The sequence below is a fragment of the Fonsecaea erecta genome, assembly GCF_001651985.1.
Source record: "Fonsecaea erecta strain CBS 125763 chromosome Unknown Scaff3, whole genome shotgun sequence".
NCBI lineage: Eukaryota > Fungi > Ascomycota > Eurotiomycetes > Chaetothyriales > Herpotrichiellaceae > Fonsecaea > Fonsecaea erecta.
Window position 1 is genome coordinate 627,817 of NW_017387246.1, and position 21,268 is coordinate 649,084.

The 21,268-nt window shown below is 49.9% G+C and overlaps 6 protein-coding genes across 6 annotated transcripts; 2 read left to right on the forward strand and 4 right to left on the reverse strand.

The window, feature by feature from the left end:
* Positions 1-1,587: 1,587 nt before the first annotated feature.
* On the reverse strand, positions 1,588-2,146 carry AYL99_03481 (hypothetical protein; the record flags this gene model as incomplete). Its single annotated transcript, XM_018834997.1, has 2 exons — positions 1,588-1,951; positions 2,028-2,146. The coding sequence occupies 2 exons, from the start codon at positions 2,144-2,146 to the stop codon at positions 1,588-1,590; spliced, it is 483 nt and encodes a 160-aa protein (XP_018694647.1).
* A 2,067-nt stretch (positions 2,147-4,213) lies between these two features.
* Positions 4,214-5,440, forward strand: AYL99_03482 (protein hob3; the record flags this gene model as incomplete). The annotated part of the gene is made up of 5 exons (XM_018834998.1): positions 4,214-4,481; positions 4,550-4,595; positions 4,653-4,726; positions 4,785-4,932; positions 4,987-5,440. 5 exons carry the CDS (start codon positions 4,214-4,216, stop codon positions 5,438-5,440), a joined length of 990 nt encoding a protein of 329 aa, XP_018694648.1.
* A 553-nt stretch (positions 5,441-5,993) lies between these two features.
* Positions 5,994-6,871, reverse strand: AYL99_03483 (hypothetical protein; the record flags this gene model as incomplete). Its single annotated transcript, XM_018834999.1, has 2 exons — positions 5,994-6,707; positions 6,818-6,871. The coding sequence occupies 2 exons, from the start codon at positions 6,869-6,871 to the stop codon at positions 5,994-5,996; spliced, it is 768 nt and encodes a 255-aa protein (XP_018694649.1).
* Positions 6,872-8,980: 2,109 nt separating this feature from the next.
* AYL99_03484 (E3 ubiquitin ligase complex SCF subunit sconC) lies at positions 8,981-9,586 on the reverse strand (the record flags this gene model as incomplete). Its single annotated transcript, XM_018835000.1, has 3 exons — positions 8,981-8,987; positions 9,035-9,467; positions 9,523-9,586. The coding sequence occupies 3 exons, from the start codon at positions 9,584-9,586 to the stop codon at positions 8,981-8,983; spliced, it is 504 nt and encodes a 167-aa protein (XP_018694650.1).
* A 2,630-nt stretch (positions 9,587-12,216) lies between these two features.
* AYL99_03485 (hypothetical protein) lies at positions 12,217-12,738 on the reverse strand (the record flags this gene model as incomplete). Its single annotated transcript, XM_018835001.1, has 1 exon — positions 12,217-12,738. One exon carries the CDS (start codon positions 12,736-12,738, stop codon positions 12,217-12,219), a length of 522 nt encoding a protein of 173 aa, XP_018694651.1.
* Positions 12,739-14,380: 1,642 nt separating this feature from the next.
* Positions 14,381-17,799, forward strand: AYL99_03486 (hypothetical protein; the record flags this gene model as incomplete). The annotated part of the gene is made up of 3 exons (XM_018835002.1): positions 14,381-14,471; positions 14,559-14,897; positions 17,576-17,799. 3 exons carry the CDS (start codon positions 14,381-14,383, stop codon positions 17,797-17,799), a joined length of 654 nt encoding a protein of 217 aa, XP_018694652.1.
* Between the last annotated feature and the right edge of the window lie 3,469 nt (positions 17,800-21,268).

Consider the following 21,268-nt stretch of genomic DNA (forward strand, 5'->3'; position numbering starts at 1 on the left):
AAATTCGCTGTTTCCAGGTTTTCAATTCGATCAAGTAATAACAATGCAATCCAAAGTCAAATCAAATCATAGCAATCCTGACAAGTTCATCCTCCTCTGCCCAATAGTTCCTCACCTACCTCCTCCATTACCACACCACAATAGTAACGACCTTTGCAGATACCTATCTAGGTACCTCCGGGCGCTCCCTTCTTCCCAGCCTGATTAACAGTCCGTAGTATTCCCCCTGCACGCTTACGTCTCTGGTTCTTCCTCGTTGGCGTGATTGGAACGACTGGCCTGGATCCCGTCCATCCAGAAATGTGCAACTCTACAACATCCACCACCACCACCTCCACCTCGCAGCTTTACGGTCTAGGGCCCAGACCCGGCACGATTTCAAAGCAAGGATGATTATAGCACGACTTCCTCGTGTGGTGCTGCCCGCAAAATAGCGAGGCTCGCCAGGAAGCTTTCCACTTGGATTCTGACTGCTGCAGCTCCATCTGCACCCTTTTCGTCATGCTCTCCTGTCATCAACTTTTTCCCACGACGGGCCACATTGGCGTCCACGGTCCTTCTGCTCGCCCTTACCCCGTCTCACCGCTTGAGCTTCGGATCCCATAGCCCAGTCCAGCGGTACGCCCTCCGTTCCACAGCATGCGCTGGCGAGCGGCTCCATCTCGGACGTCATGCCCGCCGTGAAGTCTCACCGATGCTCGCGATGCACCGTTCTTCTTCCATTCTGCTTCGAACAGACATGTGCTCGTTTCCTCCACCGTCCAATTCGCAATCCATTCCTGCCACGGTGTGCTACAGCTAGCCACATGGAATATCAACTTGACACGTGAAAGCTGCCAACTGTCAAGCAGTGACTGACCTGGTTTGTGCGTGATTTTCGGCCGAGAGCATCAACGATGTGCACTTCATTCCCTCGGTTTACCCTGCCTACTTTCCCCCGACAAAACCCAATACTCTGCTTCCAGGCCGCTATATTGCCGGATGGTACGTTTGGCAAGGGAGTAGCCGCCTCCGCATTCACAGTGGAAGGGGAGGAGATGATGGGGTATGTTGGTGGCTCTTCCATTGGCTAACGCTACACGCCGCCATACGTCGCCATCGTGAATTCCCGGACCACCTTGACAACTTCGCCTGGCTCCAGATTCCTTGTCCAGGACGCGTGGAGACACGGCTGTGTGCGTTGTATCTGCCTCATTGACTGCCGAGCAGTGTGTCCTGCTTTTCTCTCTTTCACTCGTTCATTCCGAACTGAACCTCCACTGGTTCTATCCACCCTGTTGCTCGAGGTGGAGGATGTCCCTGGTCGCACCCGTCCCTCGTGTTGTCGGATGAGAAACCATGCATCTCGACCAATTCAGTATGCAAATGGGTTCAAAATCACCAGTCGTTCAGGCACGAGCAAATATAATCCTCACTATCACACTGATGATAACGGCGGTGATCATCGACTCTTAGTCTTACAGACACCTCTCCTTTTCTGCGGGCGGGTTGAAAAACCGCGTTCCAGCTCATCACTGACACAGCCAAGCTCGGGAAGAAAGATAAGAGCTGCCACGCAACACGAAGGGATGATCTGCCAAGCTATGCTCACTGTGACGTCGAGGAGATATAGGTTGTGCAATACTGGTACACCGCAATTCCATGCTTCGCAAGCGAGGAACCACCTGTCGCGAAGCATTTCGTGATCAAGCTCAGGCGTCCACTCATCTCGAACGATATCCTGCTTGCAAAGAAGACTGCTTCTGCGAAGCTCAAGTCAGACCGCCCGGGGTTTGTGGTATTATCCGCCGATATCATGGTTTGCCTGAGGGGCTTTTCCGGGAAGTTCGTATCAACAGGCTGAAAGTCAGTCGCCTGGGAACCGGCATATTGATGCCCTGAGCTGTTCGTAGTGTAACTGCAAGCATGGGAGTAGTAGAAGTTGTCCATATCCATCTTTTCACATAGCTTTCTGGATGTGTTAGCTCGGTAGCCCTCTATTTCATATTTGTCTTTTCAATGAGTTCGTTGTGGCTTTCAGTACCTACCTGCTGGTCTCCCTGAAAAACGGACCACTGAATTTGATAGTTACCTCGGTCTCGTGGAGGCCATGATATTCCGAGAATATGCCCGAATTGGCAGTCTTTCGGTAGCTCGAGCAAAGCATTGTAGACCCTCACGAAGACTCAGTTCATTTCACGATCTACTTTAGTCCTGGGCGAATATATAGTCAGAGGAGCATGGATCATCACAGAGGTCGAGCGCCGTGGTACAATCCACGCCATGAGAGCCTCAATCGGAGAACCAGATCCGATTCCTCTCACTTCTGTCCCAGAGCGAAATGTGAATGCAGTCTCTCCTGGTTCCCATCCCATACACTCCTCGTTCCTGATGGCCGGCTGGTTCTGTCTTCCGCCTAACTTTTTTCTTGTTGAAATCATTACAATCAGCCACCATTCCTCTTCGGCGGCTTTGGCCAGAGGCAAACTCTAGCACGCTTCGTGTTGGATCCATGGAGAGCATGTGTGATTGGAAGCGGTAGGGCAAATTCCGTACGCGAGGAGGACCAGCTGAAAGTAGTGGGTAGAGTGATGGACATCCTGGCTTAATCGCCAGAGCTTGAACGTTTCCTGGGGTGCTGCAATTCATGAACCTCAGGCATAATGAGTCAAATTTCTTCGCAACGAGAGAAGCTCCGTTCGATCTGCTCCGACAAAGAATGGTGCGGCAACCATTGTCTCTGATATACTCCACAAGTCCAAGTGATACTAGACCATTGACCTTCTTTCATATCCAGAAGTATCTTGGCAGAGCCCGTTGGGCGTCCACCAAGGGTAGCACATTTCTTCCGGCGAATGAGAACCCGCTGTGCGTCGGGTTGCGCCGTTGACACCGCCTCCTTCATGGAGAGCAGAATTCGCTGCGTTGACAATGGCGTGAGCGGCGCGTTGTTATGTCTGTCTGGACTGCACAGATCTTGTAAGATGCGGACATCTCGCATCCACTAAGGGTTGCACATTCTTGCAGCAATCGGGGTCCTGCACCACACTGGGTGGCATCATTCACACCACTTCCTTTACGACCAAAGCCGTGGATTACTTTGTTGACTATTGCATGAACGCAGAGGAACTCATCACTCACTAGCGATTTTGGCAGAGCCCGCCTGGCATCCATCGAGGGGAGCACATTCCTGTAGCAATCGAGACCCTGGGACGTTGCACCATCGATGCCACCTCCCCCACGGGACCAGCACTCGCTGCATTGAGGATAGCGTAATCTCAGAATAACGCCCTCAGCTGTTGCGTGATTGAAATGATCTCGTCCTTGATGTCGACTCCTTCCGTCGCGATAGTACCTAGCCTAATGTTGCTTCGAGGATCGTAAATAGCACAAAGTCCGGATGTATTTCGTTTCAGCTGGCGAACTTGGATTGAGAGAGTGATATCGCGCGACCACAGCAGGTGGTTAGCTGAATGAAAAGGACCTTAATTCAGACTGAAATAACTGATCATGGGTATATGCAAATGTTGGTGAAGTCGCCCTGTAGCCGATATTGACATAGTAGAGTAATTCGAGCATAGTTTATGTCGGCTTGAACCGCACAGTCCTGTGACAGAGCAAAGGACGGCAGGGGTTGAACAAGTAGAGCATTGAAGCTGTGAAGACCACCGGGGTAGACAAGTAGGTTGCAATATTACTTCGTCCTGGTCAACTTCATGTAACAGACTTGAGACGGAGGCAAACTCACAATGGTTCGCACCGTCCACGAGCTTTGTCACAAATGGTCTGCGCCCACAAAACGGACTGTCATTGTGAGCAAGAAGACACAGGGAAGTTTGTCGTTGCCAGCAATGATCACTGGCGGTATGCTGGACATAATTGTGTATTTGCCATAGTGCTCCACAGGCGTTCGATGTGCTCAACACCAAGCACGGATCAAGAAAAGTGCTGCTCCTTTGTTTCCACTCTTAGCACGCCAGGTTGCCGTCCGTGCAAGTGCAGACAGCTTCGGCCATGTGAAGGTCCAGGTCGTGCACCTCTGGCAGTGTCCAGTCCATGTTGAGGTTGAGACGTCCACCAGTGCAAGTGAAGATACGGAGTACATTGGGCGCGTTAAAGCGTTCCCTGGAGGGGCACGATATGCCAAGCCAAGCGTCGTAATAGATTTCTGCACTACTATTTAGATGCGCCACCGTTCTCTCGCAACATCATTTCTCCGTCTCCAGGTTGCGTCATGGACAATTTTGAGCGCCGCTTTGGTGCTGATTATACGGCAGTCCATGCGGCCTGGTGGCGCATGGTCAACCGGACGAACTGGGTCCGGGTCGACCTCTCCATCAACTGCCTCTTCCTCTTCCTCAACACGCTTGAGGACGGGCCGCTTGCCTTCGAGTCCCCCACCGCATATAATCGCCGATTACACAGAAATTGGGAGCAATACGTGGACCAGTGCAATGTCGTGGGCCGGGTTCAAGAAGGGCGTGAATCGCGCCACCACGCAGGTGATGATGAAGACCGGTAAGCCTCATCTGAGACTCACTGGCAACAAAGAGCTGACCATGTCGCCTAGGCCAAGTGGAGAGGACGAACGACCGGGACTACGAGGTCGAGGAGAGGTGAGACTCGAGCACACTCGAAAGTGAATAAAACCATGGCTGACCGCCCCGCTACAGGAGGTACCGGACCATGGAATCAGCCGCGAATCGGTTGCAGAAGGAAGCCAAAGGGTATCTAGACAGCCTGCGAGGTGAGTAGACTCTGATGCCGCTAGCTATGGCGATAGAAACTGACTGCGATTCCTCCAGCAATGACAGCATCCCAAATGAGGATAGCAGAGACGATCGACGCATTCTACGGCGACGCTGGTACCAGAGATGGCGTCTCACGATCATACAAGCAGGCCGTCGAGGACTTGGACGCCGAAACCATCAAGGCGCTTGATGGCCCATACCGGTACGTGTCTCACAATTCCTCCAGATCCGCCTCACCTGCTGATGATTCTGACAGAGCAACTGTCCTTGAACCGATCTCCCGCTTCTGCGCATACTTCCCCGACATCAATGAATGCATCAAAAAACGAAACAATAAACTCCTCGACTACGATTCTATGCGTTCCAAGGTCAAGAAACTCGTCGAAAAACCAGACAAAGATGTTACCAAACTGCCCCGTGCGGAAAAAGAAGCCGAAATGGCAAAGCAGGCGTATGAGCAACTCAACGAACAATTATTCACCGAACTCCCTCAACTCATCGATCTCCGTGTTCCCTACCTCGATCCCAGCTTTGAAGCACTCGTCAAAATTCAACTCAGATTCTGCGCAGAGGCATACAGCCGAATGGCACAAGTGCAGCAGTACTTGGACCCAGAAACCAGAGAACAATATGCGCGTGGAGACCTGGACAATCGCGTTGAGCAAGTGCTTTCCGAGATTCGAGATTTGACCATAGCTGGAACTGTCTAAGCAAGACACACTCACATCACGAAGATTCTCCAGCAAACGAGCTGTCGATGTCTGCATGTTGGCAAGCAACCAAAAATTTCAACAACCTTACAAACATTACGCAGGGAATGCTTTCTTCATGGCTTTAATGGATGGATGACTGACTGGGATTGAGAAGGAAATGGTGACGGGCTGGGGCGGCTTGCCTCTTCTGACAGTGTCAGAGCATCGCACATAGCATAGCGTTGGCGTTTTGTGGCAGGCACGGGCTCGGTACAGACAGCAAAGACACCAGAAAGCATTCCCTGTCAGAGCAAGGGCTTGGATAGCTGAGCGGCCATGGCTGTCATAATATGAACGAGCTTTGAAAGAGAGCGTCCTGATGCTTCTGGAGATGTGATCCATGCTTATATGCACACGGTGTGAATAGTCATCTACGCCCATGCCCGATTCACCCACCCAGTACCAAAGCAGATATCCAGATCCTGAACGATGATGCCGTCCCCCCAACATCACGACGCAGTCTGTAACTGCCACAACTTATGAAAGCCACTCGGCCATGCGCCACTTCACTTTAAATAGCGCCCAAATCTTTCAGCTTCTTGATCATGCCGTCAACATCCTCGACCTTGCCGCCTCCCTGCCGGACGGGCGGCTCTTCGACCTTGACGGTCTTCAATCTGCTGGTGGCGTCGACGCCGTAGTCGGCGAGCGTCTTCTTCTCCAGCTTCTTCTTCTTGGCCTTCATAATGTTGGGCAGACTCGCGTACCGCGGCTCATTGAGCCGGAGATCGGTTGTGATGATCATGGGCAACTTGGCCCGCAGAGTCTCTACGCCGCCATCCACCTCCCGTTCAACCGTCACCGTGTCGTTCTCGATGGACACCTTGGACGCCTGCGTGGCCTGCGGCCAGTTCAGTAGGCCAGCGAGCATCTGACCCGTCTGGCCGGCGTCATCGTCGATCGCCTGCTTCCCCAGGATGATCAGGTTGCTCTTCTCCTTCTCGGCGATGGCCTTCAGCAGCTTCGCCACGCCCAGGGGCTCGAGGGGCTTATCTTCGGGTACGTCGACGTGAATGCTGCGGTCCGCGCCCATGGCCATGGCCGTTCGCAGGGTGTCGGCGCATTTCGCGGGGCCCGCGCTCACGGCTAGGATGTCCTCGACGGGCTGTTTGCGTTCGCGCAGCCGCACGGCTTCTTCGACGGAGAGCTCGTCGAAGGGATTGAGGGAGTGCTTGACCCCGGAGGTCTCGACGCCTGTTCGATCGGATTTTACGCGGGGCTTGACCTGAGGCAGGAAGAAGGTTAGTATGGCTTGAAGGTATACAAGGAGAAGAGACAAGTGATAGAGGCGTATCGTGTGTTGCCATCCTGCATTCGTGGGTGAGGACCACTCACAGCATAATCAATGACACGCTTGACGGGAACCAATATTCTGAGCTTCGACGACATCTTGTGCTCTGCCTCCCCACGTTCGTCTTTTGCTCAAGAAGAAATAAAATGCCGTAATGGTCAAAACATCCAATGTGCTAAGAGGTATCTGCTCTCTCTAAAGCACAGTAGAACCAGGGAGTTGCTTGAGAGTTGAGTCGGATATAGAAGCTCTCTCGGATTGCGCATATAAATCTTGACCCGAGACTCAGATGCAAGTCTTCCCCAGCACCGCAATCGGAGAACAACCCTTGACCAAGAGCCTCGGAAGGCACAGTCCTAGGTGCCTAGTGAGCCTAAATTCCCCGAGTAATTAGCGGGCGGCGGCGGCCACCCGCCAGCAGCGGTGCACAGATGACGGCATCATCTCGGAATTCATCTGCCCAAGGAGGAACAAGCATGAAATTGCAAGTCCAAGCACGTGACTCATACAGAATGCTTGTCTTGGCAAATGCCAAGCCCACACCTACGCCTGCGAAATTTTGGGCTACCATCAAATCCGGCCAGCGGTCAAGTCGGGAACGCAAGTAGTCGCCCTCTTCCAACAACATACCTGATTTTTCTTCCCATCCACGACCTCGTCACCGGACTGAGAAGACAAGTCAAGATGCCGGTACGTGCTTCAAGATCTGCCCCCTATACGAATTGCGTGCGACAACTGTCTATCGAACACCGTCGTCCGCAACACTCCTTGTCACCAAACGCCCCTCTATCCTTGATGAACTCTACATCAAAACACACCACCCTTCCCAATCCCCGTCTGCAATCCATACGCGTCCATGTGTGCCGGAATTGAAAGGAACACGAGCTGATAGCGTGTCTTTTTGAACAATACAGAGCCACAAATCCTTCCGCACGAAGCAAAAGCTCGCCAAAGCGCAGAAGCAGAACCGACCCATCCCTCAGTGGATTCGTCTGAGGACCGGAAACACCATTAGGTCAGTCGCCCACAACAAAAAAGAGAAGAATCATCTGTCGACAAGCGGCCCCCTTTCCCCAAGCATTCCTTGTGAACCAAGCCCTCGTGCCCATGTATTGGGGAGGCTGAACAGGAGATTTTCTCGAGATGTTGGAGGAGGTTGGCAGCCAGTTTGTATACATGTGTTTGCCAGCTTGGGTCGTCTAGGCGGGGCCGGAAATGGACAAAATAGGATGAAGAGTTGATCGTTCTTTATGAAGTTGGAGAGAAAGAGAGGACCTGGTGAACAAAGGACTATGGCTAACACATCCGTTTGCAACCACAGATACAACGCGAAGCGAAGGCACTGGCGCAAGACCAGAATCGGCATCTAAATTTCCCAACCCCCCAAACCACACATCGCCCCGTTTCCCTGTCCGGATTCCAACAAAGCTCGCCTTTCGGAGGAACCTCCTCCAAATTACGCATTTCGATGTCTACCAAGATGGGGAGGGGGCTGTTTTAGCACTGGAATGAAGCCGGGGATGGGGAAATGGAGCGTTGCCAGAGCGAGAGCCTGCATGGAGAGGATGAGCATGGGTTGGGGAGATGATCTTGATGTGACCTTTTCCACGCTGAGCAGCACGGGAGTCAGTTGGAGGTTTGCTCAAATTCACTAGCTATGATCCTCAGATGCACGAGTGATGAGACGAGCTGGTTTGGGAAATTGCTGTCGAGGATGCGCTCTAGGAACTTCTGTAGAGCCCTCGTGCAAAGGAGAAGTCAAAAGTGAAAACAATCCATTCAAAGAACGGCCTCGATCTAACGTCCGTGTTGCCTGTCCCAGAAGAAGCATCTATGTGTGAACATGAGCAGCTTTGCTCCTGAGAGACTCCAAGCTCCTTAGCTCAAGTTGAGAGTCATCTATGTGCAGATCGTGTTTTGTTTGGCAATCTCAACCTGTATGACCCCCGCCGCCCGCCCGTCATTCCTTCGTATCATGGCATGCATCCTTATTCCCCCAGCTCCAGTTTTGGCCCCTTCGACCTCAGGCAGCCTTTTGATTGAGTTTCTCATGGACCGAATGGAACATGCGATGAAGGAATAGAATTTGACCGTACCACCGGTTCGAGGATTTCACACACCCTTCCGTATCTCACTATGCATTATGCGTCAAACGCCTCCAACGCCATCGGACCATGCTACTTTGTGGGTGATGATCACCGAGCATTTCAACGACTATAGAGGTGTCAGGATGTATCATCAAGGCGGGACAATGCACTCACTCCTCAGCCCACTCGTTCTCCCGGCGGATCTGGTCTTCTTCCTCGGGTGTAAAGTCGTTCTGAATATTGAACGTCTTGCGGATCTCTTCTGGTGACTTGCCCTTGATCATGTTGGCAACCGTCTTGCAACCGACATCAAGCAGAGCCTTGATATCAAGGTAGTTGGCAGCCAGGATGATTTCAAATAGCATCTCTTGATCAACCTGCATGAACTTTTGATCCCATTCATCGATGTCGGTCGTCTTCTTGCGCGAGTCCGAGTCATCTTCGTTCGTTGCAGGAGGGTCGTGCTTGTGATGTGTGCACCACTCGATCACCTTTTTGAGAACAGCGGCGTTGACATTGGGGATGGGAATGGCCTCCTCCATAGCATCCTCGCCCAGATCGCCGACCATGTTCTTGATGAGGATTGATCTCTCAGCGACATCCCGGTCTGCAAACAGTCAGCTCAAAGAAGCGGCACGGACTAGGGTTGACATGTCGCTCACCGACTATGATGTCCTCGCCATCAGAACTCTGGAGAACGAGCTTTTTAGAGTTGTCGGACGACATAGCTGCCGGAGCGGATTTGGGACTTTCAAGACTGATTGCTTTGCGGGGTGATACGGAATGACTAGTATGAGACTTGAGTCAATCTTTGTTTCGGCGCAGAAGCGTGAAGGTCGATACGGAACGGTACAGATGAAGAGTAAGTCAAAGGGTAAAGCGGAGACAAAGAGAAGAGATGAGGTTGGAGGGAAGATATGTTAGACAAGGAATGACAGTTGAATGAGGGATATGGGAAAGGGCCTGCGTGAAGAAGGTGTGCCTGAGACCGGAAACGGAGGAGGGTGACGCCGCCCTGTGCTCACCCCCGGTGCACGCGAGCCAGGGTGCGCCCGCCACTCGACTCGGGTTCACCCATGGGGAGATACAGCACCCTAGTAAAAGGATCCGTCGAGCGTCCAGCGCCGATTCCATATCAAAAAGTCCATCATTCAAGACAGTCTAACTGCAAAGATTAGTTTGATATAAAAAGTGAATACTAAAAAGTACGTATTAATCAAATTATAGGAATTGAATACTTTATTGGTCCACTAAAACCTCAGTCAAACATTCTTTTTATCGAAAAAGACTAAGAAATTTGAAGAATATGCATAGAGATTTAACATCTTCTTTATTGTAGTTAGGATATCGGGATATCTCAACGAAAACTAAAGATCTTCTGGTAATTTTTTAGATTTCTAAAATGTAGATTTTTATCTATACTATACAAGGTTATAGAGATATGCGACTAAATCAAGTTGGCGAGAAAAATAGGGTTGAAAAGTCCTCCTTTTGGTGTGGAATCAGCGGTGGACGGTGTCATTGGCAGTTCGAATGCTCGTACGCGCCCCTCGGCCACTGAAATGGTTGCTTCTCTACAGAGATCGAGCCCTGCGTCCTCGAAGATCCCTGGTTGAGCACTGGAATCATGTCTAGACGTGAGACTTGTGCACTTAAAAGTTGCAAATACATGCACACCGGCCTGTTCGCAGATCGACAGCAACGAAGTCTTCCGACTACCCACTGTACGCTTCCATCCAATTCTCTCCTAGAAATCGAGATCTGGATAGTGGTGACGGATTCCCAGGCAATCTTCCCTGTTTAGCACGTCTGTGACCCCACCATGCTGAGTTGCGCCAACCTCAAAATGAGGAAGTGGTTGATCTCACCACGGACGACGACAGCGTAGGTCGACCCTCGGACTATCGACACCAAGAGCTGCCTCGTTTAGTTCCACCTTCTTCGTCATTTGAGCCTTCTGGACGTCAGGCCTTGAACTGGGATCACAGAACCTGGAAAGGGTGGGAGGATGTACCGGAGTCACTCCAATCGTCCATCAAACCCGTCCAGCCTGTGCTATCCATTATTTTTGTAGTTTGAGCACCTAAATATGAAACAGGTCTTCGCTCGGCTTACAATCCAATGTCGACTATCACGCCACTCACGATTACCCCTAACGACAGGCACAAAGGGCCGACTGAAATAATCAATGCCGGCTCTTGAACAGGGCGGCACAACGACGGGTGTCTAAGCAGAGACCCTAGCACGGGCTCAGAGGGACTGCACCGCGTTGGTACTATGACGAGTACTTCTCCATTAGCGGACCGCTGCTCTCGCCGCCATCAAATGACTCCTGCGAAAGGATCCGCTGTCATTGGGATTGCGGGTTTCCTGCCCAGAACCGAGATGTCATGGACGACGGAAGCGCAAAGCCATCCTTTCAATCAAGCGACGATGGTCGACTCTCGCTAAAGGCCTCGACCGATTTCGCGAGGCTGGAACAGACCGACACAACCATCGGCGAAAAGGATCCAAGGATCCAGCGATCCAGCTCGCCGTTCCATGACTTTTGGATTACTTTCAACCAAGTCTTGTGAAGATGGCCCGCAAGCCATAAATGGCGCAGACTTCCCTCAACCGCCAGGCCTTTGCCCTTGGTCCAAAGACAATGGCGATCATGTGGCCCCAAGCCGTACACCATTTATTTGGAACATCGCTCGCCACGCTCGCACCTATTTCTTCGTCTTCGGCTTCCTCTTCCGTGTGGTCCTCGTCCTTTTCGGATGTGTAGCTCGGGGGAACGAATTCTGCAGATCAAGACGACCACGGCAAGAGCATTTCAACCTTACGTAACACGACCTCAACGGGAGGACTGTCTGCTCCATGATCCCACCGATGCCAAAGCCACAACCGTGGAGCAAGCCAGAATCCGACTTTCGTAAAGATCATTTGGACAAAGAGAAGTGGGTGATGGACATTGCTTGAAAAGCCAGGCTGGCGAGTCTCTGGTGCAGTAGAAAGAACACGAACACGACGATATCGCCACAAGTGAAGCTGGAAATCAAGAAGGCCAAGGTTACCCTCTGATATTCCCTTCCAACCAGAAAATCCATGGCGAATCTTCGAGCTCTGAAACTTTTGCGCCCACGAGCTTGTAGTTCTCCCTATCATCCTTACCATAGTCCAGATAGGTATATCTGCGGCACAACTGGGACCCCCGGTGGCACACTTGAAGATGCAGAAGCCACAAGGATAACAACGTGCTTTGGTCGGGCATTGCCATCCACATAAATTCGGCTCTATCCTCGTCCATGTTCAGGTGCATGGAATTTCCAGCGATCCGCTCTGTGTGCGCTCTTGTCAAGATAGTGGCATGCTTACAGGTTTGTCCCTGCAGCGTTAAGCGACTTGCCGTATGCATAATGAACCACCTCGACGCCCGAACCATTATTTTCCACGAGCCACTGAATGTTGTCAAGCAAAGGCCTGGTCTCTTTGCACTTGTAGTGAACATCCGCACTTTTCCAGCCGATAGGGGACGTACAGCGTCTCGACTTCACGCCGCCATGGTCGAAAGAGACTTGGGCCCATCCCGCAACAAGTCCTCCGTCCGCTTCTGGCACCTCGCTGCTGACTGCTTTCTGGAAGTGCTTGGAGCCCTCTGCGACCCTCTTCTCGCGCCCGCATCGATTTTGTCCACCCACAGGGTGATTCCATGACACGAGCTCAACGACGTTCCCTTTGGTTGTTGGAAGTGGGTCTTCTGGGAAGAGCACGACATCCTCGTAGATTGAACCAGACGCAAGCACCGAGATATCGTCCTTGACCTTGTGGCCAGTGTCTGAAGCTGCCCATGCCTTTTGATGACTGCAAGTGTCGAAATCTGTCGAGAAAGACATCGTCAGCAACTCGAATTCACATTGGCAGGCAGAGACGAAATCCTCGGTGTGTGTTGATAAGCTGCGATTCCTGCGATCTTCGAATCTTCGTGCTGCAGTGCTCACACCACAGGTGTGCCACCTTCTGCCGGTCAACTGTGTCAGGCCGCTGATTGGCTGCAACCACAGCACATTGTCGCCGCTTCCAAAACGCCCGAGAAGACAGTCTTCTCAACCAATTCCCACGGACATAAAGTCATAGCTCGACACCTTTGGGGTCGCTGCTGGCTGGTCACACCGGTCCACAATTATGTACATATGGCCAATGGCATCTTAGGCACAAATCTCCCGGAAGGTCTGATTAGTTTGCGCTAAGCAACCTTTTCGTAACCTCATGTCTGTCGCCACAAGTTGCAGGTTTCGTTTCTGTATGGACGTCAACGTGATGAAGTCCCACACTGAATCCCAGGGCAGTATGTGGAAGCCGTTAGTCAACGTTATCGAAGGACCACCGTCGGCGTTGTCTGACCCGTGAAGCGTCGAGCCAGGCGACTTAGTTGAAGTCGAATTGTGTTAACGACGAATGGGCTGGAGAGATATACTATATTAAACATAACCCGGGGTAGAAGTTGCGATACCTCAATAGTCAGAAGGGAGACGAGAAATACTATATATCTTGATATCGTTCGACTTAATCCTGTTGAGCGAAGCGAAAACAGTATTACAGGCAACCTCGTCAAAGAAGCCGCGGATTTGATTGGTGCGGAAGAATATCGAGATCCGATTAGCTGTCTTCTCTACAGTCACGTGCCACTTAGCCTTTGACCAATAAGGTGTGAATGTTTCGGGGTAGCGATTTTCAAAGCGACTTCGTACAGCGGCGACATTGCCTAAAGTTCGGCAGAATCTAACCCTATCAAAATCATATGGGAATCAATTCTCCATGTAGAGTCTATCTACGGACTCGATTGCCTCTACCTCTACCTCTATCTCTACCACTGCCACTACCGCTACCGGTGTCTAGTATCCAGTACCTAGTGCCCGTCTTTTTTCACCTTCAGTCTTTTCGCCACGCTTGGTAGGTGTTACGGCACCACCCCGAAGCCCTCGGATTGCGCCGAACAGGAAAGATCTGGCCAGATCCCACAACAGGAGAGATCTGGCCAGATTCCACAACCATCAAGAGAACAGGTGCAAGGCTCTGGCAGAGCCTTACCATGACTCCGACACGTGACGACCCCACTAACATCGAACCCCTTGCAGTCTACGAAGTCCTTGCATCCGACTATTGAAACACCCTTACATTATACTAGGCTGCTTTGCGACAATCGAAGAGCCTAGACTACTGAGTAAGGGGGAATGTTTCACTCGGAAAGGTATATAGAACTCGAGAAGAGCCCGAATCTCCCTTCGAGCTCTTTGTCTCTCGTCTTGTACTCTACCGTGCATCAAGATAGCAATATCAGGACTCTCAAGCCTCCCATACACGTTCGAAGCCCTCTGAAGCCCCTCAGAGTCTTTTCTCGGTCCTTGTCCCTGACATTACGAGAGACCACCCTTTACTATGGAGCCATCTATGAACCCGACCACCGCGACAAACCCAGTCGACCCTCAAATCGAACAGCGGCTCCAGGAACTTACGTAACTCGCCAGTAGCAACCCAATGGAATTCATTCAGACCTTTGAACGTGGACAACAACGCCAGGAAACCCCTACCTCAACGCCTCCTCAGGCCACTCTAGACCCCCAGGTAGGTCAGCTCCTTATTGCCCTCCAGAGCCTCCTTGGATAACCTCGCTAACCTACGGAATCTGCCCCGGTACGACGAGATAATATCAAAGTTACCCCGTATACTGGAGATCCTGAGGCTCTCTACCGCTTCCTCTCGGAACTGACCTCGAAGGTTAACCTGGAACGATGGAATACCGAGGCTGAGAAGCTTATTATCGCCGAAAGCCTCCTGGCTAAAGGAGAACGAGCCGATCGACTTATGGAATCCTACCGGACCTTAGGACGAATAACTATTGGAACCTTTGACCAATGGAAACAGCACCTCATAGAACTCTATGAGGATACCGGAGCCCAGGACCGGGCGAACCGACAGCTACTGGACTTCCATTTCGACAAGATAAAACATCGAAACTACGCCGAATACTTCGCCGAGTTCTGCGTTATCGCAGGTAAGACCTCGCATCCTGATACTACTAAATACGATCAGCTAGTCCGAGGCACTCCCGCCTGGCTTCGACGACTCGCTCGACCCCTCCTATCAGGATATGAGAACCCCTTCTGGCACCCCCTTATACAGTATATAAACCGTATCTATATAGAAGATAAACAGATTAAAGTAGACGAAAACCGATAGAGGTCCTCCAACCCTCCTACTATACGAAATACGCCTCGGGGAACGCGCGGAATAACCGCAGTTCCTTTAACTACCTTCGTAACGCCTCAAAATATACCGACAGTGACCGCACCACCGCTATCCGATCCGATAGACCTCGACGCCATTAAGACCCCTTAGTAAGCTATAGAACTCGTTAAGGGCCAAAAGCTTACGGACTGGATTCGATAAGTCTATAACCGCTTTAACCTCTACCTCTTCTGTCGGGAACCCGGATATCGAGTTAAGGAATGCCCTCTAACGACTAAGATCCACTCCGTTGAGACTCTACCCTCGGAAAACGAGTAGCTCCTGTGAAAAGTCGTCCACGGGAGCCGACTTAGTAGTCCTCCAACGCCCTCGAAACCCTACCGAACCCTATCGAAGGGCCAATCGAGACTCCCGACCGTCACTTTTACGTTATAGGCACCCTCCGAGGACCTAAAACGAGATGTGCACTACCAATTCTGTGCGACACCGGCTCGGCAGGACACTCTCTCATCGACCCTTCGATCGTATAGCTATTGAACCTCCTATTAATCCCCTTGAAGAAACCCCGCGTCGCAGTCGACTTCGAAGGTATAGCCCATTCCAATATTACCCATCTCGCGAGGGCAGACCTATCCCTCGGAGGCCACCGGACTATATCTTATCTCCTCGTTACGCCCCTCCAGTCGAAGATATAGGTTATCCTCGGGATGCCCTAGTTTTGCCAACACGAAACTCGGATCTAGGCTACCCGAGACTAGATTATTACCCTTATCTTCTCCTCCCCCCGATGCCTACAGTACTGTTATAAGACACTAACGACTATTACAGCGATCCCTGAGACTAAGATCGCGGAAATTGAACCCTTACGACTTATATCTACTAAATCGAAAACTCGGAATAGAAGTCCTTCAACAGAACGTTACCAACACTAGAGAAGGCGCTCTCGAAACACTACGGAAGTCTTAGAATACTCAGCGAAAGAGTCCTAAGTATATAAATCGGAAGTCTTGGAATGCTCAGTGAAAGAGTCCTAAGCATATGAATCGACATCCTCGGAAGGCTCAGCGGAAGAGCCCCGAGCGGACCCATCGAAAGCCTTAGATCGCCTAGCGAAAGGGCCCCAAGCAAATACTACGTTATTAGAAGTTAGTATAGTTAGCTTCCACTATTTGGCAAAACGGCCAGATACTAAAGTCTTCAGTCTCTCCCTTCGAGAGATTAACCGCGCCCTTCAACTCGATTCGGATAACGCTGAAAATGGTCATTATCTATATGCCTATCAGGCAAACCCCTCCGATCCGACTATAATATACGATACGATATATATAAGGTTACGTCAGCGCCTTACCGTTACCTAGGTCCGCGACCGCGTAACAGTCAAACCTAACCCTTCGAAATGCGGTACTAAGAACGACTATAATAAGAATCTAGCCCTTATGAACTAGGAACTCGCTATTGTAACGAATACGACCCTCGAAGACCTCGAGGCCTATCGAAAGAGTAAGGACGTCGACTCTTCGACTATTATGCCGGTGGAGTTCCACCAATAGCTACACGTCTTCTCCCGAAAGGAAGTAGATCAACTTCCGCTATACCGACTAACCGACTACGCCATCGAGATACGAACTGAGAGAGTTAATAGGCTCCCTAAAGCCCCCCTCTACGGTATGAGCCGTAATGAACTCCTCGAACTCCGGCGATACCTTATAGAGAACCTTTCGAAAGGTTTTATACGGGTAAGTAAGTCCGATACCTCGTCTCTCGTCCTCTTCGTTAAGAAACCAGATAGTGGATTACGCTTCTATGTCGACTATCGAGGATTGAACGCTATTACCGTGAAAAATCGATATCCCTTATCCTTAATCTCCGAAACCTTAGATCGACTCTCAAGGGCCAAGATATATACAAAACTCGATATTATATCTACGTTCAATCGAATACGAATTAAGGAAGGCTAAGAACACCTCACTGCCTTCCGGACCAGATATGGACTCTTTGAATACCTAGTCCTACCTTTTGGACTCTATAATGGACCTACTACCTTCCAGAGTTATATTAACGAAGCCCTCCGAGGATATCTCGACGAGTTCTGTACTGCCTACCTCGACGATATCCTTATCTATAGTGAGAACGAACTCGAACATTAGGAATATATACATAAGGTACTCTAAAGACTCTCGGAGTTTAAACTATAGGTCGATATTACGAAATCAACCTTCTATACCATCGAGGTTAAATATCTCGGCCTGATCATTAGTACCGATAGGATCCGGATGGACCCCGAAAAGATTCGAATAATCACTAAATGGTCACTACCCCAGAATATTAAAGACGTTCAGTCCCTTCTAGGCTTCGCCAACTTCTATAGGCGATTTATTTATAACTTTAGTAAGATCGCTACCTCTTTAACGCGATTGACTAGAAAAGAGGCCCTATAGGAATGGACTGAAGAATACTAAAGAGCCTTTAATACTCTCCGGGTAGCCTTTACCTCCGATATCGTCCTAGCGCACTATAACCCCGAGAAAAAGATCGTCGTCGAGACAGACGCTTCTGATTATATCTCTACCGGTATACTCTCGCAATACGATAAAGTTGGAATCCTTCGACCCGTAGCTTACTTCTCCCGGAAATACACTCCGGCCGAATATAACTACGAGATCTTCGATAAGGAACTAATGGCTATTATTAGAGCCTTCGAAAACTAGCGCCTAGAACTAGAAGGCTCCGCACACCCTATTGAGGTAATTACGGACTATAAGAACCTCGAATACTTTACGACTACGAAGCTCCTCAGCCGACGATAGACTCGCTAGGCTAAATTCTTATCCAGATTCGACTTCTAGATCCGTTACCGGCTAGGTAAATAAGGAGGAAAATCTGATGCGCTAATACGACGAACCGCTAATCTACCTATCGAGGGAGATCTCTCCGATCCTCGCAATATATACCGAAATCGTCCGCTTCTGAGACTTACTAAGATTGATATTGAAACTGTCAACCTTAAGTCTCTAAGTCCTCAAGTCTCCCCTATACAAATTACCTTAACGCTAATTGACTTCGAAGCCCTTATAAGAGAGACTGATATTAAACCCGAACTCGACTCTCTAGAAGAACTAGAGAACTATAATAAAGAATTGACACTCGAAGACCTCTAGGAAGAGACACACCAACGAGATAAGTTCGAGCCGTTAGTGCTCGAAGCCTTACGGAAAGGGGATCGTCGATATCCCCAAGTGTAGCTGGCGAACTATAAAGAACGACAAAGCTATCTATATATTAATGGGAAACGATATATCCCAAACTCGACCCGTCTACGGATAAAGATCTGCCAAACCCTATATGATACCGTAGCCGCCGGCCATCCCGGACGCACTAAGATAATAGCCCTAGTCTATCGAAGCTATTAGTTTTCGGGGCTACCCCGATTTATAGCCCGATAGGTGAGGAACTATAATATATGTAAGAGATCGAAGCCCTCTCGCGAAGCTTACTAGGGCTGGCTATAGCCTCTAGAGCCTCCATAACGACGCTAGACCGATATCGCTATAGATTATATCGGGCCTCTCCCCCCGAGTACATTCCTAGGTATTACCTACCGATATGTGCTCGTCGTTACCGATAGACTCTCGAAGATGAGACATTTCCTACCTACTGTTGGATAGACTACCGAAGAAGCTACTAATGCCTTTTATTGGTATATTTGGAAACTTTATGGAACACCGGAACGATAGGTGTCCGATAGAGGCACCTAATGGCTATCGGAATTCTAGAAATATCTCTACTAACGTTTAGGAATCGACTCGAGTCTCTCCATAGCTTACCACCCGGAGACTAATAGACAATCGGAACGAAATAATCAGTCCTTAGCTCACTACCTTCGGGCCTACGTTAATCACCTACAGAACGATTAGGCCCAATACCTCCCAGCTATCGAGTTTGCAGCGAATAACGCCGAATCCGTAACGACGGGGATCTCACTATTTCTAGCCAATTATGACTAGAACCCTCGGATTGGGTTCGAACAACCGTCCGAGGGCCCCGACCTCGTCCCGGAGGTCGACGAACTTGTACGCAAAATGAAAGAGCTTGATAAGCACCTCTACGAATTAATACTAGTCTCGTAAGCTATCTACGAGGAAACGACTAACCGACACCGACGACCTACCGAACAATACCAGATAGGCGACAAAGTGTACCTCGACGCCGAGAATATCAAGATATCTCGACTCTCGGCAAAGCTTAGTAACGCTTCGATAGGGCCATACAATATATCGAAGGTCTATAACTCGAACCCGTTGATCGTCCGACTAGACCTACCGGACAACCTCAGAATTCACCCAGTCTTCCACGTTAACCTACTGAAAAGAGCCGGCTCCGATCCTCTTCCTAGCTAGGTAACTAACACTCTAGACCCCGAGGAAGACCTCGAGACGGGCGAGACGTTCTGGTCCTAGGAATCGATTAAAGACTCACGTATCAATGGCCGTCGCAAACAGCTCGAATACCTCGTGGAATGGACCGGAGATTGGGAAGATACCTAGGAACCCTGGTATCTCATTGAACAAGATATGCCTAACGCAATGATAGCGTTCCATCACGCCCATCTAGGCCGCCCAGGACCTCATAAAGCGCTCTACCAGAACCGGAGATACTATGTGAACCCCTACCAGCCGCGAATCTATACGGCTATCAGGTCTCGAAACCAACGCGTCGCAGGAGCTCCGCCTTAGGCGGGGGGTACTGTTACGGCACCACCCCGAAGCCCTCGGATTGCGCCGAACAGGAAAGATCTGGCCAGATCCCACAACAGGAGAGATCTGGCCAGATTCCACAACTATCAAGAGAACAGGTGTAAGGCTCTAGCAGAGCCTTACTATGACTCCGACACGTGACGACCCCACTAACATCGAACCCCTTATAGTCTACGAAGTCCTTGCATCCGACTATTGAAACACCCTTATATTATACTAGGCTACTTTGCGACAATCGAAGAGCCTAGACTACTGAGTAAGGGGGAATGTTTCACTCGGAAAGGTATATAGAACTCGAGAAGAGCCCGAATCTCCCTTCGAGCTCTTTGTCTCTCGTCTTGTACTCTACCGTACATCAAGATAGTAATATTAGGACTCTCAAGCCTCCCATACACGTTCGAAGCCCTCTAAAGCCCCTCAGAGTCTTTTCTCGGTCCTTGTCCCTGACAGTAGGTCTGTTATGCCACAGCCCCTAAACAGGGCAAACTAGCCAAGGACCGCACGCGCCCCAACGGGGCGCATAAGTAGCGGTGTGCCTTCGCACACTCCTCGAAGCCTTGAAGAGGCTTCGAGTCTCTATATATAGGGACTATAGCTATCGACTCTTAGTTTATTCCTTCTATCGACCTATCTATTAGCCTCCTAGGGCTCCCCTTATAATTCTCGAAGCCTTTAGGGATAAGGTCTAACGGAAGGAATAATAGCTCTCTCTATACGTAGTTAATAGTCAGGAGTCGCCGAGTCTAGCGATAGTGTATCCGTAGCGGGTACGCCTAGTAACGAGAAATAACTCTCGACGACGGAGTCTACTACTAAAGTAGGGGAGACGTTCGAAGAGCGCTATACGCGTATTCGAGACTAGATAATAGCGAAGCGGAAGTAAGAGAACCGCGAGAGAGAGCTCGAGACGATAGAGCTCGAACTCGCTAGCGGAATATCTCGGAACCCCGTTCTTATCGAAGGTATCGCGTACTCTTCCTATAAGCGAAACGTATCGAGTGATACCTTCGGGTACTCTTTAACGAGATTAAAAATAGCGGAGCTCTCTACGTTCTATAGTAAGAATATTAAAGAGTTATAAACATTTAAAATAGAGTAGTTAATTCGGAATAAGACTAATAGACTCTTTATACTCTTAGAGTAGATAGAATATATTAAAAAGGTAGCTATCTATCTTAAGAGTACGGCCGCTCTCTCTTAGGTTAGATAGAAGGAGAAGTTTAAGTCTTAGAAAGAATTTATTATCTTTTATAAAGGGATTATCCTTAACTCTACGAATCGTATATCGAACGTACTCTATTCGTTAGCGTTAAAGAGGTAAGGAGACACCTAGAGAGCTAGGATATTTCTAGATAAAGTAAAAGTACTTGAAAGAGATATTCCGGAACTCTCCTAAGAATAGAGAGACGTATAGTTCTTTCTT